Raw genomic sequence first — 24,273 nt, forward strand, 5'->3', positions numbered from 1 at the left:
AGATCTATAACCGCAGCCAAGATATATCACAAGATACATCACGGAAATCGATGTGGCAAAATCGCTTCATTGTAGTATATACTCATGCAAATTCAGAATGCTTTTTAGGGGTGTCGCTAGCACATATTAAACATCACAAACATGGAAAGTGGGGAAAAAGAAGACAGAATAGAACAGACGCCCGAGGCACCGTCGTATGATACAGATGCATTAGCCCAGCAGGCCACTCGCCAGAGCTTCCAGATCGCCCAAAGTCTCGATCTGGGGTTCGGCCTTCCTGTCCTTCTTGCTCTTCTTGCTCTTGCGCGCATCCTCTTTGTCGCTGTCGTCTGGCTCGGCAAAGGAGACTCGGGCCTTCTTGCTGGGTCGCCGCGTCTGGGGCTCTGGCTCGGATTCGGACTCGGGATCGGACATGGGGATGGGCTCTACGAATGGCAATCCCTGCACACCACGCTCCTCGTCGGCCTCTTCGTCGGCAAGAGCACGCTCGCGGGCCTTGCGCTTCTCTTTCTTCTCGCGACGCTTGTCGCGGGCCACCTCCTTGTCCTCGAGGTCGGCACGGCGAGTGCGCTCTGACTCTCCAGCCAAGAACTGCTCGCGCTGCTTGTCGGCATCGCCGCGAGCCTTGAACTGGTCCTCGTCCTCCATCTCGTACAATTCGTGGGCATTGCCCTCCTCGTCGAATACCATCTTCGTACCCTTGCCCTTGTATTTGAGCAGCTTCTTCTTCGACTTGAGAAGCTTCTCGCGGCGCTTGGAATCGATAACCAGCGGCTCCTGACCGTCGATCTGTACCTTCTTGGTTCCCTTCTCAGCAGTCGAGTCCTCGGAATCGGTACCGCCCTGGTCGAGGCTAGCATCGCCGGCCTCGAAGCGGCGCTTGACTGACAAGAAATCGGCATCTTCGTCGGCATCTTCGCCAGTGCCCTTGCCAGCACCGGTGGCGACAATGGTACCGTCATCATTGATGAGTTTGTGGTAGTGCTCAGCAAGGACATCCTGGTTACGACGCTCAAACATGCGGTCGTAGCGGGTGCGGACCTGGGTCTCTTCCTTCTTACCCTTCTTATCCTCCTTGGCCTTCGCGTCCGAGTCGTCTTCGTCGCTGGACATATGAGACATTTTCCAAGAGGCGTTCTTGCGCTCTTTAGTGTCATCGCCCTTAATAAACTTGATACGTGGTGCACCAGGAAGGCCCAAACTGCCAGCGAAATCCTCCAGCGAGAGTTCCTTCAAGTTGAAGATATCCTTGTCCTTCTGCACGTAAACCGATTTGACATACGAGATGAACGCTTTCTGGCCGAGGTACTTCAATTCCGGATCCTTGAAGCACATATTCTGCAACTGATTCTTGATACTCTGTTGCTTATTCGCTTTGATGTTGATTCGTTCGATAGGAACCTTCTTCTGCTCAAGTCGCTTGAGCATTCCCTTTCCTCACTCGGGTCAAGGAACAATACGGCGCGGCCCACTCGTTCGTATCGGGCTGTCCGCCCGACTCGGTGTATGTATGTGTCGGCATCTTCGGGGCAATCCATCTGAATGACCCAGTCTACTGCAGGAAAGTCGAGACCACGCGCCGCGACATCGGTGGCGAAAAGAACCGCATGCTGTGCCTGCGAAAACTTTGTAGTGATGTCGAGGCGGCCTCCCTGTTTCTGTCGGCCGTGCAGATGCATCAGCGGGATACCGGGTTGAAGATGTCGAAATGATTCGTAGACAAATCGGACCTGTTTGCCCGAAGATAGGAAAATGACCGTCTTGGACTTGAGGTTGCTGCGAATAAAGCTCCAGAGAGTGTCGAGCTTTTGAGGCAATGCTGTAACAACGTAGTGCTGCTGGAGGGTAGAGGGAGTCGCCGCGGCGGCGGCTTCGTGGACGGCAACGTACTCAGGCTCTTGGAGACTGAGACGAGCCAGATCCGAAACTTTTTTGGTCTGCGTAGCACTAAAAAGCATGGTTTGGCGTTCCTTAGGGAGGTGGTCGATAATGGCATCGACATCTTTCTGGAAGCCCATATCGAGAATGCGATCTGCTTCGTCCATGACCAGCAACTGTAAGTTGTTCGTCTCGAACATAGCCGTCTGGTCCAAATGCTGCAGAATTCGTCCGGGTGTGCACACAAGAATGTTCATGCGGCCCAATCGCTCCTGCTCCTCGCGCAGACTCTTTCCACCGATCACCAGGCCGGCAGAGAAGCCATGATACCGTCCCACTTTGCGCAACACTTCAAAGATTTGGATCGCCAATTCGCGGGTCGGAGACAAGATCAGTGCTCCCAAGCCATCGTATTCGGTCCACTGCCTGCGGTACAGATTTTCGAGAACGGGGACGAGGAAGGCCAGCGTTTTGCCGCTACCGGTTTTGGCTGCGCCGAGGATATCACGTCCCTTGAGAGCGTGACTGATGGCGCGCGATTGAATGTCAGTCATCGTCTTGTAATGGGAAGCAGACAGGCCACGAGCAGTCGGCTCAGAGAGAGGCAAGTCGGCGAAGGTTTTGAGGGAGGCTTTCAAGTCGAGGTCTTCGACGCGCTGAATGAGCGAAGACAGCTCATCCTCGCCCCGCTTGCGCTTGAGATTCCTGCCGGATCCATGATTCGATTTGGGAGCTTTCCCACGAGACGTCCGGGCTGGGGCCATAATTTGTGTTGGTGGTGATTAGGGTCGCGGAAGAAGTTCAAATTGTTCAAATCCAAGCGGATCGCATGCTTATCGGCGCAGCTTTTTTTTACGCGCTGACTCAGCACGATAAGCAGCTTATCTTCACGCCGCCCGCGCTCTTGGAAAGTTGTCGCGTTCAACACTCGTCATGGCCGAGGAAGAAGACGACAAGGAGCTCTTCGCCGGGCTCGAACGCGAGGAGCTTGAATTCAAGAGGGTAAGTACACCCATGTACATTAAAATGACGAATCACTCACCCACAAGGTCAGGATACGGAGATAGACCGCATTCGCCGTGCATCACCTCTCGATGCGTATGTTCTCAGCATTCCCTCGTCTGTCATCCCCCCTAAGCTTGCTCCTAACCTTGTGTGCTTCATAGATATGCAATCCTAGACCTTCAGCCCGGTGTGCCAGAGAAGGACATCAAAATCCAATACCGGAAGAAATCACTTCTCATCCACCCTGACAAGACCAAAAACCCCGCCGCGCCCGATTCCTTCGACAAGCTGAACAAGGCGCAAACCGTTCTCCTCGATGAAAAGAAGCGTACTTACCTCGATGAATGCATTGCTGACGCCCGCCGTCTTTTGATGCGTGACTACAAATACACGGTTGACTCTCCAGAGCTCAATACGGAGAAGTTCAAGGTCGAATGGCGCGAAAAGGCGGCCCAGGTTCTGCACCACGATGCAGAACGCCTGCAGGCTCAGGCGAAGGCACAGATGAGGGAAGAAGGCCGGGAGCAGCGTAAGGAAGACGAGATTATTGCGGCGCGCAAGCGCAAGCGAGAGCAAGACAAAGCATGGGAGGACACCCGGGAGGAACGCATTGACAATTGGAGAGATTGGCAGAAAGGTCGGAAGAGCGCCGATGACAAGAAGAAGAAAAAGAAGATGAAAGTGCTTGGATGATCTCCGCAATCTGGCGTTCTACGGTTCTCTGCTACTCGGTCGTTTGTTCCCACCTGCGGGTTTTGTTACTAAGGGATTTCATGAGGGTTTCATGGGGTTTTTATGGGGTTCTATGAGGTTTCATCTACCTTCATCTTGAAGTGATAACCATGCACTGGCGACATTTCAACGTTGCCGTCATGAGAATAGAACATTCTTTCATATGCCACTCTCCGCTTACACAGTAGAAACCATCCACGGCGAACCTCCAGGTCAAATGAGCCATCGCCTGGCTTCCACTCTTTGGCCGAATACTGCTTATCAGTATTTAGTGTCCATTTTACTCTACTACAATTGTACCCTACTGTTGTCTCAAAGTAATACTAAATGGGGGATATGGGATATCAAGTATGTCAAATGTCGGGCATTGCCGAGCTCTGGTGATATTTGGGACCGGCGCTGCCAACCGCTTTGTTTACCTGTACCCAGCAGTTGCGGCAACATGTCCAGAAGCCTAAGCTAGATGAACCTGGTATTCACTTTGGTCAAGCATTTTGGCGCTAACCAGTCAATCCCGGTCGCTCGAAAAGCTTCAATGAAGAAGGAAGGCATGGGAGGTTGACTCGAAGGCAGTATATGCCCCCCACATGGATTAGATCATCCCCAACTCGCCGAATGCCGAGAAACCCACTCGCCCCGCCTCGCATCCCTCCTACAATCCCCCAACTTGCACAATGGCCCAATCTTCGGTCCCCGACGAGCGGCCCGCGGAGTTGCCAGCGGATTCTCATCGACCGTCGCGGGCGCAAGATCATCTGCGCCCATTCCCACCGGCCGCCGCAACTCCGATAGCCCACCGCGGGCCCGGGACGACACCAGACCAGAACGGATCGACGAATGGACACGCGAGCAAGACCACCGGTGACACAGGCGAGAACTACGAGGAGATTCCTCCCCTTCCAGAGGTCATCGCGCGCATCCACACTCGTGTCCAAGCCTTCCTCGCCGAGACACACCCACCTGATTCCCTCTTAGCCTCGGTTCAACAGCAGACACGCACCTCGCTCGAAGTGGTCGCATCGGCCTTGACCCGGTACAAGCTCTCAGAGCTATCTCTTTCCTACAATGGCGGCAAAGACTGCCTCGTCCTCTTGGTCCTATTTCTAGCAGGCCTTCATCCGTACAGCAGCCACGTTCAAGACCACACCACACAACCATCGCAAAGCGGAGGCACAGTTTCCAAAGAGAAGCTTTCCAACCCCGTCATCCCATCTATATATGCCCTTCCACCGGATCCTTTCCCAGCCGTCGAAGATTTCGTTATCACCTCCGCTCAAGCTTACCACCTCGCAATAACAAAATACACCACCGAACCACCGCGCACAACCCTCCGCTCCAGCTTCGAAGACTACCTCTCCCGCCACCCCGGTATTCGAGCCATTTTCGTTGGAACCCGGCGTACCGACCCGCACGGGGCACGGCTGACGCACTTCGACCGGACGGACTCCGGCTGGCCCGATTTCATGCGCATTCACCCCGTCATCGACTGGCACTATGCCGAGATCTGGGCATTCATTCGGCATCTCGGACTAGAATATTGCTCGCTCTATGATATGGGATATACCAGCCTGGGCGGGACGTCGGACACGCATCCAAACCCGCGTTTGCAGGTGGAGAGATCCGGCAGCGATGGCCAGTATCTCCCCGCCTATGAATTGACCGAGGATTTGGAGGAGAGACTGGGTAGGAAATGATAGGACAAAGTACAATCTCAGTGTTTTTTGAAGCGAAATATTCCAGCTCCCCGTTTTGGAGGCTGGCGACGGCCCTTTCCGTCTCATGTATAGATCATTCGATTGGACATTCCCCCCTTTTTGTGTTGGCCATATCTATAGATTCTACTTTACGGATGCGCACTCAAGCACCTCATCTACCATGTGAATTATTTTAAATCCATGTTTTCCGGTGGAAAAAATAAATGAATGACTAAATCCTATGCCTTAGACTGTGTTGCCTTTCCAGGCCTGATAACCTGGGAGAATACCTGCAAAACATGCATCCGAAACATACCACAAAAGAAACATGATTTTCCCCATAATTGAAAGAATGAAAACAATAGAAGGCAAGACAGATGACCCGCCATTCCCCCACATCCTATATGGGGAAGGTGAAAAAAAAAAAAAAAAAAAAAAAAAAACCCAAACCAACAAAATCAAATCCGAGGTGCGAAGTCACGAAAAACACTTCAAAAATAGCCCAACAGACGGCATAGCACAAGAAGACAGCCCCGTAAGGAACGGCGTGGATGCTAGATCATAATGTCATAACGTCATAACTTCATAACTTCATAAAAAAATCGTGGGTGAAAGAACGTAACTCGATCCACAAACACGCATTGTGCATCTTGCGAATGACAATGCTTGCCGATAATCGAAAAGGTAAAATGGGTTGGGGCATGGCGTGTGATGGTGCTCTGTAGAGCTTTGGCTGGATTGGTCATGCCAATTCCGAAATGGAATGTCGTAAGACAATTTAGGAAGCCGCGGCGGGGGTCATGGACTCCATGCGCGTTGGAAGGCGGGACGTAGAGGCGCTCCGGGAGTGTTCCTTCTGCGGACTCGAAGTTGATGAGCGTGAGCGCAGGTCAAGAGTGGGCGAGCCTGGAACAACGGTCTTGGTGGAGCCACCGGAGATATCGGTGAGAGATTGATAGCTCGCAGCTCGACGCATCGCGAATGGTCGTGGACGGTAGTACTTGGGCTTGTCATCTGGGTCATCCTCAAGAGTGTCCTCGAGGGTATCCTCGAGGGTATTGTCAGTCGCATTGAGGCTCCGAGTGGACAATAGGCTCTGACGAGCACTGTTCGCCGAGTTCTTCATCAGCGCAAATCTAAATTTCCATTAGCTTTCGCACTCAAAGAAGGTTGGATCTTTCAATACTTACGTGGGGGAAATCGAGGTTGCAGGCGTCCAGTCAGAATCCATTGAGTCCATGCCCGTCGGTGAGGTCAGGCTTTCTTGGGATTCGGGGGTGAGATGAGAAGCCGCTTGCTTCAGGCGTTGCATAGTAGGAGACGGAGGAGTTCCCTGTACCACCTCGACAGAGTAGTTGTACTCACCAGCACGGTATGCGCGGCGTTCATTGCTCTGTTGCTTCAGCATTTTCTGGGCCTTAGTGTCCGCAAATCGCAACAGCAACTTCACACCATTCTCCTTGGCCGTGACGTTGTGGAATTCGTTCAGCACCTTCTCTGCAATGTCGCGGCTCTCGAATCTGTTTGCGAAAGTCAGCATTTGCACTCAGAATTTCGCTTGAGAGGTCCTCGTACCGAGCGAAACCGACTTCCTTGCTCACGCCAGTTTTGTCGTCACGGCTGATCTTCTCCGACACGACGCGATAAGGCTCGAAATGACGACGGAGATCCTGCGGATAAAGTTAGCAAACATGTTTTTCTCCACCAAATTGTGGTCCAACGTACAGCCTCTGTCCAGTCGATCGGAATGTTGGTGCAGTAGATGTTGGTAGAAGACTTATCCTCCAGGTCCTTCAGGCGAGAATTACGAGACTTTTGGGCGAAGCTGGCCTGGTAGCCGAGATAGAAGAAGCCGCGAATGCAGTTCTCGCAAGATTCAAAGCTGTAGTACTGAACAAAACCGAACCTATTGAATTCAAGTTAGCACGGTCGTAACTGGTATTATCGGGGGGCGGGAAGAAGGGGGTTCGAGAGCATACCCTTTGCAGAGGCCGGTGTCAAGATCGACGATAGCCTTGCAGCGCTCAATCTTCCCGAACCGGGCAGCGTAGGCATGAAGCATTTCATCAGTGGTTTCGGGAAGGAATCCCCGAATGTAGACATTTGTAATGCCCTCGCGGTTTTCCAGACACTTTGCCAGGGTCAATTCGGTTGGGTTGGTCCACATGGCAGGTACCGCACGGGGGATCGCAGGATCTTGCTGGGTCAGGGCATCAATGTCCTGCATCACATATCCATCGGTGGTTTTCATCACTTGATACGGGAACGAGAGCGACCCAGCCTGGGGAAAGACACTTGCACAAGGAAGTCCGGGCAGCGGATTCGTACCGTCGAATGAGGGAAGCATCGCAGGGAGGTACGAAATCTGAGCAGCATTCTCGGATTGAGCACCCTTTTGATCAGTGGTGTTCCAGACATTTTGCTTGTTGTCCTGGGGATCGTAGTTGGCGGGATACGACCAAGTCGGATAAGATGCGGGAATCACAGGACCAAGACTCGAGTAGACATTCGGCGAGAGGTAAGGAACTTGAGAGCTTTGATCAGCCTGTCCGCTAATTTGACCGGTGACGAACGAAGGGATTTGCTGCATACTGCCGAAGAAGTTCGAGTTGGGCACCAGAATGAGCGGGCTGTTGTAGGCAGAACGAGAGGTTGCTGTCCAGTCCATATTGGCATTCAAGGCCACGGGGGCAGTGGCTGCAGCGTTCTTCGAGGAAAAGCTGCTGCGGTGGCTTTGGAAGTTGAAACCAGGGTAGACTGAGCCGCCATCACGAACAGGCGTCGTCGGAACTTGAGGATAAACGTGTCCGTAGGACGAACGGCGGTCGTGGTAAAAATGGCCCGTCTGGCCACTGGGAGATGGGCCGGAGCTCGACGAGCTCATGTTGCGTGAGCCTTTCCGCATCCTGGCTCGCTGTTGATCTGTGCTTGTCAGCCAATTTGGTCTGTATTGTGGTAGATCATGGTCCATCAAAGAAGCGATCGAGGATGATCACAAGAAACACGCAGTTGGAAGACACGAGGGCATCATGTCTCCCAGACCAGCAGAGCAAAGACGGGAGAAACTCACACTGGATGGGAACACTCCCGAAATTTGAAACCCGGGGAAAGTAAATAGGCAACCGTCGGGATAAACGACGAAAAGGTTGAGAGCTGCATTTCAGTCAGGACATTTCATCCATTGCCTGCAAAGCTCCAATCAACCAGTCGAGTCGTTACTTACCGTGCAGATGTTATCTGATGATGTTGTCCGTCCAGACCCTGGGGAGCCACAGGACTATTTGGTTTCGACGAACGAAAGAAGTCTGGAACAGACGGCCATCCAGGTCACAAGGTCAGTGAAACTTCGAGACTGGCAATGGGAGATATGGGAGGGAAGAAGAGGAGAAGAAAAGGCGAGGGTGGGAGGGAAAGGATTGGGGGAGGACCGGGGGAGAGCGAGAGGAAGAGGGCCGCTCGAGGAAGTCACGGGTTGGCAAGGCCGATGGGAAGGAAGGTGCGTACCCTGAGGGCAGTCGCGCTGGCGACGAACGATACTCGGTAGAACGGATGTGATCGAAAGGATGGAGAGACGAAATGATGAACGAGTGGAATAGAATTGGGATGGCAGGAAGGATGGCAGAAGCGAAGAAGATGGCGAAGAGAAGAGAAGAGCAAAGAGGGTCGGCGGCGAGGGCCATCGCAGTATTAGTAGACCCCCCTCCCGTATACTCGCAGTGAATGGGCGGCCAGCAGTGAATGCATCGAGGAACGGGGTGGGCCACGAGCAGTGAATGGCAGAATCCCCCCTCCACCCCAGCAACGACCCGGTGTCCAGGGCAGTCGAGAGGCAAAGGTACACTGGTGTAGGATAATTCAATTAAAAAGGAAGTGGGGATGGGAACACTGGTGCAATATCCACGTTCGGTTGATATGACTATAGATACTTCATTTAGTGCCCTAGGGTTTGGCCTGTCTCTATTCCAGAGCCCGATGATAATGCGCATAGTAGAAGTTGAAGAATGAACAGAAAAGACCGTACATACGAGTCATTGATTCAGTGCTTGTGTTTGCAAGATTCATTGTGTCGCAACTATTGTGACTTGTCATGCAACCACTGATAAACCACCGAAAAGTCCTTGCCACGATGGGCGGCCTCAACCGCATTGTATACCTCGCGCGCTTGTCCGCCTAGGGCCAGCGGTGTCCCCGATTCCTCGGCAGCCGTGAGGGCAAGTCGCAAGTCCTTGTTCATCAGGCTTACTCCAAATCCACCAGTGTAGCCCCGCGAAGCCGGGGCCGTGTCCACCACGCCGGGCACTGGGTTGTTCACCTCGGAGGGCCAACAACGGCCAGTGGAAGAGTTAATCATCTCAGCAAGGGCCTTGGGTTCTAGTCCCCAACGAATACCCAGGTTCATAGCCTCGGCCGTGGCAATATTATTGATCGCAAGCATGTAGTTGTTCGCAAGCTTCCCGGACACACCTGAACCGGGCTCGCCGAGATGCCATGCCTTCTTCCCCATCAGGGCGAGAACTCCACGGATGCGCTCGAGGAGCTCTGCACTGTCCGAGGGAGCGCCGAACATGAAGGAGAGGGTACCTGCCTTCGCACCGACAACACCTCCAGACACTGGGGCATCGACAAAACGTCCAGTCTGGGTCGTGTGAATTGCGTTCGCAATGTCCTTGGATGTCACTGGGTCAATCGTCGACGTATCAATAAACAATCGCTCCTCTTCAAGGGCCGGAAGGCCCGCAGGCTTCAGTATGGAATGATACACGTCAAGGACATGCTGAGATTCTGGTAGACTTGTGATCATGACGGTCTACGTATGTCACGCAACGCAGATCATTGTTAGCATCAACAATCAACGGCACAAAGAATAGCGACCGGCAGGTGGGTTTTCCAAGGCTGCAGTGACAACAGGGCCAGAAAGATACTCACGGACTTCTCGGCAACTTCACGCGCATTCTTGGCAATTTCCACTCGCACTTGTTCCGTACCGGCGGCACCGCTCTCGCGAGCAGCCTCCTGTGCCTCCGCCACGAATCGTTTAATGGCGTCCTCATTTACATCGCGCACGATCAGCGTGTCGGAGGCAGGGATCTTAGCACGCAGGTTCTTGGCCATATTGTAGCCTACGTCGATCAGATGTCAGTAAACACCCCAAACCAACATGGGTAGGCAAGATCAATTGATCTGTTCAGGCCCAATTTGATCAAGACACACCCATTTGGCCCAATCCCACGAATCCCCAAGTTGCATCACGATGCAGCGTTGTTGAGAATGACCTTCGGCCCGAGCTCACCGAGCTTGTAGACGGCCAGCGTCGGAAGGTCCTCGGTGTGTGGAGACGGGCTACCCCAGAAAGAGAGCATGCGGATCGAACACTCATCGCGCAGTCAAGCTGAAGTCGCAGAGGAAAAACGGTGAAGGTTGTGTACAATGCTTCAAGATAATCAGTAATAGGTCCTCGGCTGAGGGTTGGGGGGGGGATTAAATACTCGGTCCATCGAACGCCGTCGCTTTCCGAGACGCAGGGGCGCTTGTGAAGAGCGGTTCTGGTTTGCGGGGAAACACTGCAGAGACCCGCCGTGGGGTGTGGTCACGTGGATGGATATGCATCGGGGAATGTCGCATCAAAGATGGCAATGCTGACGCTTGTGGAACAAGTATACACGAAGTGACAAAAGCTTTCTAAGAATGAATGAGTGTTCGTCATATTGATTGCGAAAACTATGTCCGTGACACCGACTACAAGGCTTCATGATTTAAATAGTGTACAAAGATCCAAATATGCACGAGACAGCGTCACGGAAAGAAAGGAAGGGTATGAGATTAATCCGAACGCCCGAGAAATGCCCAGGCTGAAAGCAGCAGAGAACAAAAATGGAGCCCAAGATCGCATGGTACCATGCGATTTTCTAGTACGTGGATCAAGATCGAGTCTGGTAGACTACGATCTGGGTGAGGTAGGGTGGCTGGTTGGCCCGGCGAGGTACGCCTCGGGTACTTTTGGTACGCGGGGAGAACTGGCTGTCTGAACGATAGCGCGGTTCTGGGCACGGAGGAGGTCTCGCTGTCGTTCCTTTTCTCGATTATTCGCTGCACCGCCCGTGAGTCGGCGCATGCCGCTGCGGATCATAGACTCAAGGGAATGAGAGCCATCGGTTGCACTGCGAACCATTGGGGGAAGCTGGGTTGCTGGCGTCTTTTCTGATGATCGTTCCTCCATATCGGAATGTGCCTCTTCGATGTCGTCGTCGGAGAAGAAAGCAGAATCATTTATCCCGATCGGCGGTGTTCCGTGAATCCCAGGTGGCTGGGTGTGGGCGAACAAATTGTTCGCAGGCGACGTGACAGACCGGGTATGTGAGGCGGGCCTCAAAGTTTGACTCGAGCTGTGGGGAGTTGCTGCCACAGGAGAAGGCATACTTGGACTATCGAAACGGAAGTTGGCTGGTCGAGATTCTGCAAGACCGTCGTGGAACGAAGATGTCGAGCCAGTTCGTGCGAGCGACTTTCGCAGAATCGGCGCCGTCTGTTGGTCATACAAATGGGCGTTCGTGTCCACATAACTGCCAGTAAACCCCCGAAGCATAGGCGGGGCCACTGAGTTGAACTTTGGCACGCTCGTCTCGTCGAAAAAGTCATCCAAACTATCCAGCTTCTGGACAATGTTGCCAATGTTATCGTCGGTCTGGGTTTCAATGGACTTCATCGTGTCGGCTCTCATGGGGAAGAACGATTCGTTGAAGTCATCTGCCCGGAACTCCACATCGGGCGTCATGACATCCTCCGTATTCATGTGCTCGGTTTCAGCACATGTATAGAACACAGCATGAACATTGTTCCGAGTCAATGAGGACTGGGTCGCAGGCATAGGCACAGACCAGCCGGAAGGCTCGGGGATGCCGTACAGGCTCTGTATGCGTTCATACTCTTTCCGGATTGCGCGCGACGAAGTTGCAGAAGCCATGCTCATGCGGAGGTGATGACGCTCCATTGGATTGCCAGCGACTGTCATTATGTGATCCAACACCTCTAAAGCCTGGGGACAGAGGTTGGTCTGCAGAAGCCGCAATAAGGGTGAAATCAGATCAGGACCGTGACAAGTCACCTCATTGCGACGCATATCCACCTCGGGGATCAAGACACAGAGGATCTTCATGGTTTTTATTCTAAACCAATCCGTGGTATTAGTCAGAAGACCCATCAAGAAAATGAGGCACTGGAAGTCAAGATGAGGGAAATAATAAGACTTGATCTCTGTGATGATGTGGTCTAGAAAGACACCCTCGGTCTTGTATTGCTGATTCGCAAATCCGAACAAAGACGCCGCGAGTCGGGGACACCTTTCGTTCTCCGCGACACGAGCCAGGAGGCTAGCGCGTGCAATAGGCTTGGGGTTCGTGAAACTTTCCTCAAAGCACTGAAGAAAATGAGGCAAGTTCGCCAGAATTGTGAAAAGCTGGCGGGTTCCATCTCCAATCAACTCATTATTGGGAATGCCACTGAGGCGATGAATCACGTCCAGTGTGCGGTTGAACGACTCAGAAGACTTTAGGCCTTTGAACACCAGGTCCTGAAGACCATCAAATCCGCCCTCCCATTTGGGTGGCTGGCCATCAAGGAGCTGCCCTTCCACGGCAGGATCGCTTAAATCGACACGATCCAGGAACTTTTCCAGCATTCCAAGGCTTTCAATGAATTCACTTTCATGAATGGTGTTGAGACAAGCGCACGTGGTCCAGAATAGTTGAGGATAGTGCAACAAATCCGCCGGGGCCAACGAGCTGATGATAACTTTTAGGGTTGTGAGAATCTCCATTGAGAATGTTTGATAGTCGGTTTCCTCGTCTGCAATCGTGTTGGAGAGTCGAGCAAGCATATCCGCCAGCATTCGCGAATCCAGGGAGGTTGAGATGCAGCGGAAAACCTGGAATGAACGACACGCCAGATGTCGAACAGGGCAAGAAGTGGCCCAGTTCAAGGCTTCTTTGGCCCAAAGATCCCCGACTCCTTCGTATGCAAAGCTGAAAAATTTGATCACATCGCGGGTGACCGTGGCCATGGCCGAGGGCACTCGGCGATCTTCAGTCTCGTCGTCCTTGCCGGAATTCTCTTCATACTCCCAGACGACGGCAGGATCGCTCTTGCGAATTGACTCCACGAAGTCCTCGAATAGTTGACGAGCGCCAGGGGGAGAAGAATCCTCCAGCTTAGCAGTCACTAGTTCATGAATGAGATGGACCAGCATCTCTCGGGCTTGCTCCTGCACAGTGAGGGTGTAATGGTCCCAGAGAATGAGAACGACATGGAGCAGTTTGACCACATCGTTCAGGACAAGTGTTACGGGCGCCACCATGAGATCAACGAGGAAGATGAGAGCCACCTGTCCAAGTGAAAGGCCAGCTTGTTTATGGCTTCCAACAGGAAGCACCGTGTTCAGGTCCGCAACATAGGGGAGATTCTTAAGATCCGGAGGAGGCGCAGTAATCTCCTTTCGCTCCTGGACCATATTCTTTGGCACCACTTGTAAGAGGAAGAACTCGACTACTTTCGAACCGGCTGGAGTTGCGGCCAGGAAGACAACCACTTGCTTGGCGTATTCCACAAAATTTTGTTCCTTGCGTTCAAGGCAGAGGCTAATGATGAAGTCAAGAACCAGCTGGACATTGCCTCCATGAGGACCTGTCGCGAGCGCCTGCCACAAGGCTTGAACTTGGTTGGGCAAGGTGGTGCTGCAGCGAATTGTAATTTCAAAAAGATTGGCAAGGAGCATGTAGGACCGCGCCGTTGGGCCACCATTTGGATCAACCTGTAGCTCCATGGTTTGAACCCACGGCAAAATAGCAGCAACCATGTTTCGCTGGCTGTCTGGGCTAAGATTGCGGAAGTGCAAGGCAAACTCAGAGAACAAGGTGAAGGCCAAGTCGGTATGTTGGTTAGCCAATCGCTTGGATGTCTCAAACTGGGCAAGTTTATAAACAGCAGTTGTTTTGTCTGAGATGCTGATGTCAAAGTCTTCGATCCGCGAGCTCTTTTGCTGGCGTTCTTCGAGTCTGCGGAGGAGCTTCGCCGACTTCATGCGGATCTCACGCTTCTGATTGCCGAGCGTTACTAACACTGCACCAAGGATTCTCCAGAATCTCAGTGGGTAGTCAGGGTGCTCGATGAGCACCTCGGTCACAACTTCGAAGTAACTTTCCAAGGCCTTGGGCCGTTCAGACACGTAGCACATCTCAACGGATCGCTCCATCAGGTATGAATGTTCCTTGTTGTGGATGATGAGATTCTTGAGGGCTCGGCGGCCAATCGAATGCCACTTGTCGCTCAGGGTACCGAAGATTATATCGATCCAGGACAGCATCCGACCGACATCGAATTGAAGCACCGATCCGCTTTCGGTAGTGATGCTAATAGGGCCAGCACAAAGTGACGCCATCGCACTCAAGGCAGCTGCCCGCAGATTTTTCTTTTCGATTTCCGTAGCGGCGCCAGCGTTCCTCATTTCGCCGCCCTCGTGGGGTTGATGCATGGCAAATTTCCGCATGTTTTCCTCGCGCTCATTGATATGGTTTTGATTTGGGGAATAACCGCACCAATCCTCCATGAGAGAGAAGGCAGATTTCCGTGATTCGAAGGGAATCCATCGTGAAGGGTCCTTCGTGCGGTTCACCCCTTCGAAAAGCTCTTCCATCAGACCACAGTAATGGAAGCGTAAACGCTGGAACTCCCAGTCGTTTTGGACCTCGGCATCACTCAGAAATATCCGGATATCTTTGGCGTACGTGATCAGATTGTTAACAATCCAATCCTCATTGTAAACTTCTGGTTCTCGTAGGAAGTAAGAAGTCAGCTTGTACACGTGAGTGACTTCAGTGCGCAGACGGTCTGTCTTGCGGTCCCTGCGGGGACTGCTGGGTGTCCGATGGTGGGCGCCAATACGAATTTTGGCCTCCTCGTTACATGTGGTGACCGCATACTGAAGAGATTCCAGCAGAGTGCGGTAAAGATTCTTGTGGATAGCGCCAAGGGCAATCACGATCGCGTTCCGAATAGAATCCCGCTCAGCAGAGAGGAGCGGAATGACGAATGCAAAAAGACTTCTGGCTGAGCTGATCTTGTCTGAAGATGAGGCGCCCTTCGAGGCCTTCCGCGTGTGCTGGGCATTCGCCAACTGACTCTGGGATTGAGCACCGACGCTAGTGACGGTGGTGCAGGCCATGACCAGGTACAGTTTCCATTGTTCAACGAGAATCTCCGCAGTCATGTTGCTCCTACCTGTGGGTCGACCCTGGTAGACATCCACGGGAGAGTACTGCGGTGGTCGTGATCTCTCTGCCAGTGAAGAGATCGACTTGTGCATTTGAACAAGGCGTGTGCAAACAATTTCTCTGCCAAGGGTAACAGCAAATGGACAGGTCTCGAAACTGAACCGGATGATATTTGGGAACACTTTTGCCCACAAAGTAGAGTCGTATGAAACTTCACTGCTGCAAAGTTCGATGAGAGTATTCTGCGACGCGCTTCTTCGTTTGCCCTTTTGGATACGACTTCTCTCTGCTACGGTAAGTTGCTCGTCATTCAGATCCAGAATCTGCTGGGAATCGGCTTCAAGAATCCTGATTATTCTTGTGTTTTCTTTGCCGAGTGCACTGTCAAATTCAGTGATCAGGCGCAGAACATTGATGGCAAAGGCCCGGACTCTCCGCGATTGTGAGCATAGGAAGAAGAGGCCGTGTGATTCAATCTCTTCTACATGTGCAAGAACACTCGAAAGGTCAAGGTGCAGAGCTCGACTTCCAGAAACGGTTTTCTCGAGCTGCTCTGACGCCGCTTCTTTGGTCTTTTGTTTGATTTCATCGATCCAAATTCGAAGTAGTTCAACGTAAAGTCGCAGGGTTGATTCAATGTGGCCCGGGCCAAGCATTCCCTCGTCGGACATGGTGGAATAGCGTACGTCAAAACTGAAAATGAATCTGGCGAAGCCTATGGTGACTTGCTGCGCATGAGACTGTCGAGCGATTGACTTCAACGATTCTGCTGATGACTTGGCAATATGTGATTGCACATGAGCGGTTCCCGTGCAGAGGAGGTTGATCAACGAGTTGAAGGGGATATGGTCGGAGAGGCAACGAGGTAGGGCCTGTACCGCGACGTGAAGGAGTTCATAGAATCCTTGCTTCTGATCGACCGCATTCATGTGGTCGTCACGTCGTCCAAACCCGAAGGCTTCGGTCAACGGAGTCTTGGGCGTGGTTCCACCAAATTTCTCATCTAGAACTGCTTGGCCACCGAATGTGTTGTCGCAGATAATGGTGACTTTGCCGAGGACTTCACAGAAACGGAGATAATACTCTTTCACATTGTCACTCAGCCTCGACATATTAACCGGGCTCCATGAGGGCTCGGACTTTTGTGAGGCGGTGGCAACCTTGGGCTCTGCTAACAACTGGGGTCGGTAAAAGTAGATTGGGGTCGATGATTCTAAAAATGGATTCGGGAGAGAGCCGGTAGGGAAGGGAGGACAGAGTTGATCACTTGTCTCCAGATCAGACATGGTAGCGAGGAAAGAACGGATACCAATGACCATTTTCTCGGGTTCCATTTGCTCAATTTTCACTTCTCTGCCAGACAAGAAGAGATCGGAATTGATCAAAGGGAAAATGACACTTCTGAAGCAAACGTCTGGATGCTTAAAACCGATCATTCGAATCAGCTGGATCAGCGGGTCTGCAAATGTCGGCTCTGCGCTGAGGTACGTCCTTCGTCCGGTAGGCAGAGCGATCTTTGCCACTTCTTCAACCTTGCGAAGCGTGATTGTTGGAGAATCGGAGTAGCGGAAGAAGTATGTCCAAACGAGGCGACAGATTGCTTGCAGAGCAGGCGCACGAGTAGGGCGGTCTTTGAGTCGTGGGGGTAAGGTCGATATCATGGACAGCCATTGTACGGAGAAGGTCTCCTTGCTTGAGATACACAGCAATAGCACGTTCAATGAAAAGGAAGATGCCCAGTGGCGAGGCTTGGTAAGAAGCTGCGCCAGTCGCGGTTGAACCAGATCCAAAAACTCCTTCCATCGAGGAGTCGCCAGATCCACTGTCGGGTTTGCAGCCACCGGGAGTAAGAGTTTCTCAATCACGTAGCAATAGGCCTGTTTGATTCTTTGCCCGTGTGCATTGACGAAAAGGCGCGCCAACGATCGCATGAACTCGCAGGATTTGGACCAAGCTTCCGGATTCATTGGAAGGCGCAAATACCTCATACCCAAGATCAGAAGCTCTGCTTTGGCATCGCCATCGCGTGTTGGGCCACGGGTTGCTTCATCTTTTTGGAATTTTTCAAGTTCGCCTAGGAAGCGATTGGTAACACTGGTGAAGTTTGCTTCACTCATAATCCCGAGCAATTGGCCATAAATTCTCCAATTGGCCATCCGAAGAGGAGATGCAGATATCTGTTCTGGATCCACTGTTTTAATCTGGCCAAACACAATATCTTCAAGACGGTCAGCCATGTCAAGGGTGATTGATGCAAGGCTGCTCTGGTTGAAGATCTCAATCAATACTCGGCATACCAAGTAGACCGAGACGGTTGCTCGTCGCTCCACTAGAGCAACATCATCATGGCGGGAAAGGAATGGTGTCGCTTGTGGGGGACGATCCGCAGGAGCGCCAGCTTCAGTAGGGGTCTGGGTGGGTTCCGTATTGCGACGCATTAGCACTCCATTCTCAGTGACAATTGGCTTTGGCTGAGAAACGTTAGCAATTGCAATTTCTGCTTCCTGGGGCTAGTGGTGAGCATACCTGCTCATTCGTCATTTGCCTCGCGGTGATTGCAGCATCTCCTTTGGCTTTCCTCCAGAGCATGATTGTGTCAATCAACGGCTTCGGCTTCTGGCGAGCGATATGTCCAAGGGCGGATATCAACTGATCGAAATTTGCGTCTGCACCGGGCCCGCAAACTTCCTCCACGGGGGCATCGGATTCCCCCAGCTTCAGTATGGCCTGGTTGATCTTGCTGTCTGCTTGGCCAACAAACTGTAGAGAGGAGCTTTGTGTCAGTTTTCTCGGGGTTTCTGTTGGTCTGATGTATTGTAGATGACACTCTTACAGAGTTGAACAAATGATGAAGAGCATACTCCCCCACGGTTTTAGACTCCGAATGATGTTTGGATTGCGAGCGACTGTGAGACCGATCTCGTCTCGATACGCCTCCAGAATTCATCCGTTTGTGCACCATGCTTATGGGACTGCCATTCAATGTGTCGTCAATATCGTTGTCCTGGATCGTGCTCAGTGTGCCTGGAGCCCCATGTCCTGTCGCGATTCCTGCTGGGCTCTGGTAGGTTGGGTGCGCATCGAGCTGGTCTAGTTTACTCGGAGGACCCGCTTCGTCGAAGCCGCCGCGACCGAGGGAGGCGATCAGCTCGGGGCTGAGGGGGCTGGCGGAGGCGGTCGAGCCGGCCATGCTGGGGTTGCGCGAGTGCTGCATGCCGTGGACAATGGAGGTCTGTCGGTGGTGGCCGTACGAGTTCGACGGTCGTCTTTCCAATCCCACGTCATATCCTGCAGGGCGGCCGGACGAGACGTCGGGACTCTTTGAGCCGGAATGGCCGCGGCGAGCTTGGAGGGTCGGGGCCAAGGTGGAAGGCTCGGTGACTCTGCCTCGGACGGCGGATGACTCGCGACTATGCATTGGGGTCGATTGCGCCGTCCTGGTGGTTCGCCGCTCGGACGGGGACGCGAGGTTGTGAAGCGACGCGGCTCTCAGGTCGTCAGGCATGAGGGGCAAGGTCGATTGCTGGCCGTGGCCAGCACCTTTGGCCGGGTGAGAGGTCACTGCGATAATCGACGAGTCAGCGGTTGAGGTTTGGGGGTTTGGGGTGCGTCGCGCAGCGGGAGGGGCTTACTGGTTGCGACGAGTCAAGGGCTCATTGCTCGATTCCCATGTAGGCAGCCACGTGAAGGGTGTCAGCAGTGAGCGGTAACCGGGACATGGCGACTCAATCCATCTTTCAGGGGTGGGATGAGGTGTGAAGAGGGAGTGTTGTTGCTTGGGGTGTTTATTCGGGCGCACGGGACCGCTTTCTCCTTGCCGTCGACAGAAAGGACAACCATCAACCTCCTCAATACTATGACCAGAGACATATGGGCATCTATAATCAATTCGTTCGTGCAGGTTCCATACCGTATTTCCTCTCGCAGAGCCCATTCCTTTCTTCGCCGACCGCGGCCTTCCTGGCCCAATGACTGGCAACAAATGGATTGGGCGCCTGCGTCTTGCCTTGTGTTCCCGGAGCCTCCGCTGACACTGCCAGAAGCTCAGCATGTCTACTGATATTGCTAAACCTCTTAAGACTATTAAGTCAAATAAAAGACAATGCTCACTACGATCAATTCTAAAATGACATATCGTATCTTTTTTCCCCTTCAACCCTTTTTTTTTTCTTTTTGGGTAAAAGCTACGATTGAGACCCTGCGGCTGTTCGGACAGGAGATTCACGGCTTCGTTATGTTTCGCATGGCGGGGTACCCATCAGGGACGATGAAACTGACTAGATCTCAGAGAGAACCGGTGGAGACACTAATCGGTACATTGTCAAAGATTCTCGCCGGGTGTCTGGCCGTCCTAGACTCCGTGGTGGGAGACCATACCGATATCATACTACGATCGACCTGCAGGGCCGTTGGAGTGCCCAGCCGCCGGATTTCCTCCTCGCAGTAGGGGGCCACGAGAGTCCGATCAATTTACACGAGTCTGAGCTGGTTCTACGAAACCTCCTCCATTGACAGGCTGTACCTGGTGTGCCACACGAGGCATCCGGGCGGTGCTGGCCCTCCAATTAATGGGCAGGCATGGTGAGACAAGGCCTCGCATTGTATCCTGGGCTGTTGCGCATCTCAGCCCCGCTGGGGAATGAGCACTGCTGAAAAGGAGTGACAGTGGTGATAGGATGGCAAAGACATGCGGAGAGCAATCGTAGCCTAGGCATTTAATGTGATCACCGGTGGTCTACAATCATATGAAGTCGTACCCTAAACCGACTGTATATGTACAGCGACTATGTATATTGCGTGCAGATGCTTGATGCAGTACCGCCAAGGGTTGATTGACAATGATTGACATTGAACGGAACCATGACTGGTGTGCGTCTGCGATGGAAGGTGCCAGAAGACAACTAACCCGATTGCGGGGGTTTCTGGCTATGCTGGGCTGGGCCCGGGAGAACGGAGTACACTGTGCCTATTCAGGTAGTGTAGAGCGCGGTTGGGGGGGAGAGACTCAAGGCAGGGGGCTCGGGGCAGAGGGCCATTTAATAGCAGTCGTGAGCGAAAGCAGCCCGCGGGACCTGCGAGGATAGTAGCCCGCGAGGAACAGGCCAGAAAGGAAGGACGGCCGCAACTGCGGAATGGGCCCGCGATGGGCCTCCAGCGTGCAACTCGAAGATCGGACAGCGCGGAAGGACTGTCTGCTGGGGAAGCCGTGAGATCCGTCAGGACGCCCTCGCCACTATACCTTAGGATCTCCTGCGGTCGTGAATCTACCCTACGCGGTGTAGGGTAGTGTACAGTGTGGAGGTATGGCTCGTGGATCGGCCGTTGCGATCTCCCGGACGGGCCTGCCGAACAGGCCCTTACCCGAGGAAGGCACCTGCTGGCCACACGGGCGTGTGCTGCGGCGGACGAGGAGGGCCGTCGCGCATCCGCTGAGCCTGGGCTGCAACGCCGACTTCTCCTTCCGATCCCCAACGGAGATAGATCGCCTCCACCGCCAGCCGAGGGTGCACATCCTGTATAAATACTACGACGCTCGGCCAAGTCCCTCCCCACCTGGGAATTGTGATTTTGGCTCCCTCGGTGGAATATACTCAGCCGATATTGCAATCAGTCCAATACTTCTCTTGCTAGTCCCTGAGGGTATGCTTCTTTCGATCTCGTTCTCTTCATCTCAACAATTTGACATCTCGTGACACTTGCCCTTCTAGAGGTAGGACCATCCCACCGCGCGCCTGTCGGTGAAGTACGTACATGCGTCTCGGCAGGTGAAGATCCACTTTGGTCCGACCGGAGCGTGGTCAGACCACTTTGCCTCTTCTTCCTCGTGCCGCCGTGAATAGGGGTCCCTCTCGATCACTTCCTGACCACTTGGGTTCTGCTGGGGTTTCCCGGGCTACTCTTCTCTGTTTGGTTCGCCATTTTTGGGGTTCTTCTTGGACGCTCCCCTCCCCTTCTCGCCGGGGACTTTTGTCGATTTCTGATTTCTCCGCCTCTCTCCTCGAGCGGACTCCCCCGAGACCATCGCAAGCCATGGCGCAACTCGACACCCTCGACCTGGTCGTCCTGGTGGCCCTCTTGGTGGGCAGCATTGCCTACTTCACCAAGGGGACCTACTGGGCCGTCCCCAAGGACCCCTATGCCTCCTCCGCCGCCGCCATGAACGGTGCCGCCAAGAGCGGCAAGACCCGCGATATCGTCGAGAAGATGGACGAGACGGGCAAGAACTGTGTGATTTTCTATGGCTCCCAGACCGGTACCGCCGAGGACTACGCCTCGCGTCTCGCCAAGGAGGGTTCGCAGCGCTTTGGACTGAAGACCATGGTCGCCGACATCGAGGACTACGACTACGAGAACCTGGACAAATTTCCCGAAGATAAGATCGCATTCTTCGTGCTCGCCACATACGGCGAGGGCGAACCCACCGACAATGCCGTCGAGTTCTACCAGTTCCTGACCGGCGAGGACGTCGCGTTTGAGAGCGGCGCCGGCGCCGACGATTCGCCGCTGTCGTCCCTCAAGTACGTCGCCTTCGGTCTCGGTAACAACACCTACGAGCACTACAACGCCATGGTCCGCCACGTCGATGCTGCCCTCACCAAGCTGGGTGCGCAGCGGATTGGCTCGGCCGGTGAGGGTGACGACGGTGCCGGCACGATGGAGGAGGATTTCCTCGCCTGGAAGGAGCCCATGTGGGCGGCCCTCTCCGATGCCATGGGCCTGCAGGAACGCGAAGCTGTCTACGAACCGGTCTTCTCGGTCGCCGAGGACGAGGTGGCCTCCCCGAGGATGATAACGTCTACCTGGGAGAGCCCACCGCCGCTCACCGCGCCGGTCAGCCCAAGGGCCCATACTCCGCGCATAACCCGTACATCGCCCCCATTGTCGAATCGCACGAACTGTTCACTGTCAAGGACCGCAACTGTCTGCATATGGAGATCAACATCGCGGGTAGCAACCTGAGCTACCAGACTGGTGACCACATCGCGATTTGGCCCACGAACGCCGGTGTCGAAGTCGACCGATTCCTGCAGGTCTTTGGTCTGGGGGATAAGCGCGACTCGGTGATCAACATCAAGGGCATTGATGTCACTGCCAAGGTTCCGATCCCGACGCCGACCACCTACGATGCCGCTGTCCGCTACTACATGGAAGTCTGCGCCCCCGTCTCCCGTCAATTCGTTTCCACTCTTGCTGCCTTCGCGCCCGACGAGGCGAGCAAGGCTGAGATTGTCCGCCTGGGTAACGACAAGGATTACTTCCACGAGAAGATCACCAACCAGTGCTACAACATCGCCCAGGCCCTGCAGAGTATCACTTCCAAGCAATTTACTGCCGTCCCATTCTCGCTGCTCATTGAGGGTCTGAACAAGCTTCAGCCCCGGTACTACTCCATCTCTTCCTCGTCTCTGGTCCAGAAGGACAAGATCAGTATCACTGCCGTCGTCGAGTCTGTCCGCCTCCCCGGTGCGTCGCATATGGTCAAGGGTGTCACCACCAACTACCTGCTGGCCTTGAAGCAAAAGCAGAACGGTGATCCTTCTCCCGACCCTCACGGCTTGACTTACTCGATTACTGGTCCTCGCAACAAGTACGACGGCATCCATGTCCCCGTTCACGTTCGCCACTCCAACTTCAAGCTGCCCTCCGATCCTTCCAAGCCCATCATCATGGTTGGCCCCGGTACTGGTGTCGCCCCCTTCCGTGGTTTTATCCAGGAACGTGCGGCCCTGGCCGCCAAGGGCGAGAAGGTTGGCACCACCCTGCTGTTTTTCGGATGCCGTAAGCGCGACGAGGATTTCCTCTACCAGGACGAATTCAAGGTACGTTCTTTTCTCAACCAATAAAAAAAATATATAAATAAAAAAAAGGAACGAAGAGCTAACTTGACTGCTCCTAGACCTTCCAAGAACAGATGGGTGACTCCCTGAAGATCATCACCGCTTTCTCTCGCGAGGGAAGTGAGAAGGTCTACGTTCAGCACCGCCTGAAGGAGAATGCCTCGCTGGTCAGCGACCTGCTGAAGCAAAAGGCGAACTTCTACGTCTGCGGCGACGCCGCCAACATGGCCCGGGAAGTCAACTTGGTGCTGGGACACATCATCGCGGAGCAGCGCGGTATGCCCGCCGAGCGTGGCGAAGAGATGGTCAAGCACATGCGGAGTAGCGGCAGCTACCAGGAGGACGTGTGGTCATGATTGATGAGCTATTAATTTCCTTTTTCTTGCTGTTCTTCTCATCATATCCCCTCACAGTCTAGATGATCCAGCACACACGCAACACACACACACACACACACACACATCTCTCTATACATATTTCTCTCTCGGCACCACCATTTGCCGACTCACTCATGTCCTTTTCATATTGGCGGGTCATGTATGCCTAGCATTTCATTTTGGAGCCTCGCGCGGCTTTAGAGGCTTTTCGTCCTTGTCTTTATCTGCGACGGATCTTTCTGAGGGGTGATGGTTTGTAGACTTGTATCCAAAAGAATTTAATTCATGAAATAAATTGCAAATTGTCATATAAAAGAATAAATTACAACAATACCTTGATGAGGAGAGGAAATAGTCAACGGTCCAAAATTGTATATGCAATATACAACAAGAAAAGTAAGGAAGGAATTGCAAAATATTGCTGTTTGTCAAATCCAAGCACCAAAAAACAAAGTGGCGCCGCCCGGATTCGAACCGGGGCCACCTC

General features: G+C 53.3%; 7 protein-coding genes across 7 annotated transcripts; 3 read left to right on the forward strand and 4 right to left on the reverse strand.

Annotated features, from left to right (window-relative positions):
• Positions 1-210: 210 nt before the first annotated feature.
• On the reverse strand, positions 211-2,642 carry dbp4 (RNA-dependent ATPase HCA4; the record flags this gene model as incomplete). Its single annotated transcript, XM_056617417.1, has 2 exons — positions 211-1,410; positions 1,461-2,642. The coding sequence occupies 2 exons, from the start codon at positions 2,640-2,642 to the stop codon at positions 211-213; spliced, it is 2,382 nt and encodes a 793-aa protein (XP_056473576.1).
• Positions 2,643-2,811: 169 nt separating this feature from the next.
• N7532_004924 (uncharacterized protein) lies at positions 2,812-3,576 on the forward strand (the record flags this gene model as incomplete). The annotated part of the gene is made up of 3 exons (XM_056617418.1): positions 2,812-2,880; positions 2,933-2,976; positions 3,045-3,576. The coding sequence occupies 3 exons, from the start codon at positions 2,812-2,814 to the stop codon at positions 3,574-3,576; spliced, it is 645 nt and encodes a 214-aa protein (XP_056473577.1).
• Positions 3,577-4,289: 713 nt separating this feature from the next.
• N7532_004925 (FAD synthase) lies at positions 4,290-5,309 on the forward strand (the record flags this gene model as incomplete). Its single annotated transcript, XM_056617419.1, has 1 exon — positions 4,290-5,309. One exon carries the CDS (start codon positions 4,290-4,292, stop codon positions 5,307-5,309), a length of 1,020 nt encoding a protein of 339 aa, XP_056473578.1.
• A 778-nt stretch (positions 5,310-6,087) lies between these two features.
• N7532_004926 (uncharacterized protein) lies at positions 6,088-8,214 on the reverse strand (the record flags this gene model as incomplete). The annotated part of the gene is made up of 5 exons (XM_056617420.1): positions 6,088-6,445; positions 6,500-6,829; positions 6,885-6,979; positions 7,035-7,215; positions 7,289-8,214. 5 exons carry the CDS (start codon positions 8,212-8,214, stop codon positions 6,088-6,090), a joined length of 1,890 nt encoding a protein of 629 aa, XP_056473579.1.
• A 1,167-nt stretch (positions 8,215-9,381) lies between these two features.
• N7532_004927 (uncharacterized protein) lies at positions 9,382-10,686 on the reverse strand (the record flags this gene model as incomplete). Its single annotated transcript, XM_056617421.1, has 3 exons — positions 9,382-10,116; positions 10,236-10,429; positions 10,521-10,686. The coding sequence occupies 3 exons, from the start codon at positions 10,684-10,686 to the stop codon at positions 9,382-9,384; spliced, it is 1,095 nt and encodes a 364-aa protein (XP_056473580.1).
• Positions 10,687-11,247: 561 nt separating this feature from the next.
• On the reverse strand, positions 11,248-19,196 carry N7532_004928 (putative cell morphogenesis protein (PAG1); the record flags this gene model as incomplete). Its single annotated transcript, XM_056617422.1, has 3 exons — positions 11,248-18,042; positions 18,098-18,331; positions 18,405-19,196. Coding segments are annotated over 3 exons (7,821 nt in total), but the record flags the coding sequence as incomplete, so codon positions are not given.
• Positions 19,197-21,601: 2,405 nt separating this feature from the next.
• cprA (NADPH--hemoprotein reductase cprA) lies at positions 21,602-23,765 on the forward strand (the record flags this gene model as incomplete). Its single annotated transcript, XM_056617423.1, has 3 exons — positions 21,602-22,342; positions 22,408-23,391; positions 23,469-23,765. The coding sequence occupies 3 exons, from the start codon at positions 21,602-21,604 to the stop codon at positions 23,763-23,765; spliced, it is 2,022 nt and encodes a 673-aa protein (XP_056473582.1).
• Between the last annotated feature and the right edge of the window lie 508 nt (positions 23,766-24,273).

The sequence above is a fragment of the Penicillium argentinense genome, assembly GCF_028826775.1.
Source record: "Penicillium argentinense strain IBT 30761 chromosome Unknown utg000005l_segment0_segment0, whole genome shotgun sequence".
In the NCBI taxonomy this organism is placed as follows: Eukaryota; Fungi; Ascomycota; class Eurotiomycetes; order Eurotiales; family Aspergillaceae; genus Penicillium; species Penicillium argentinense.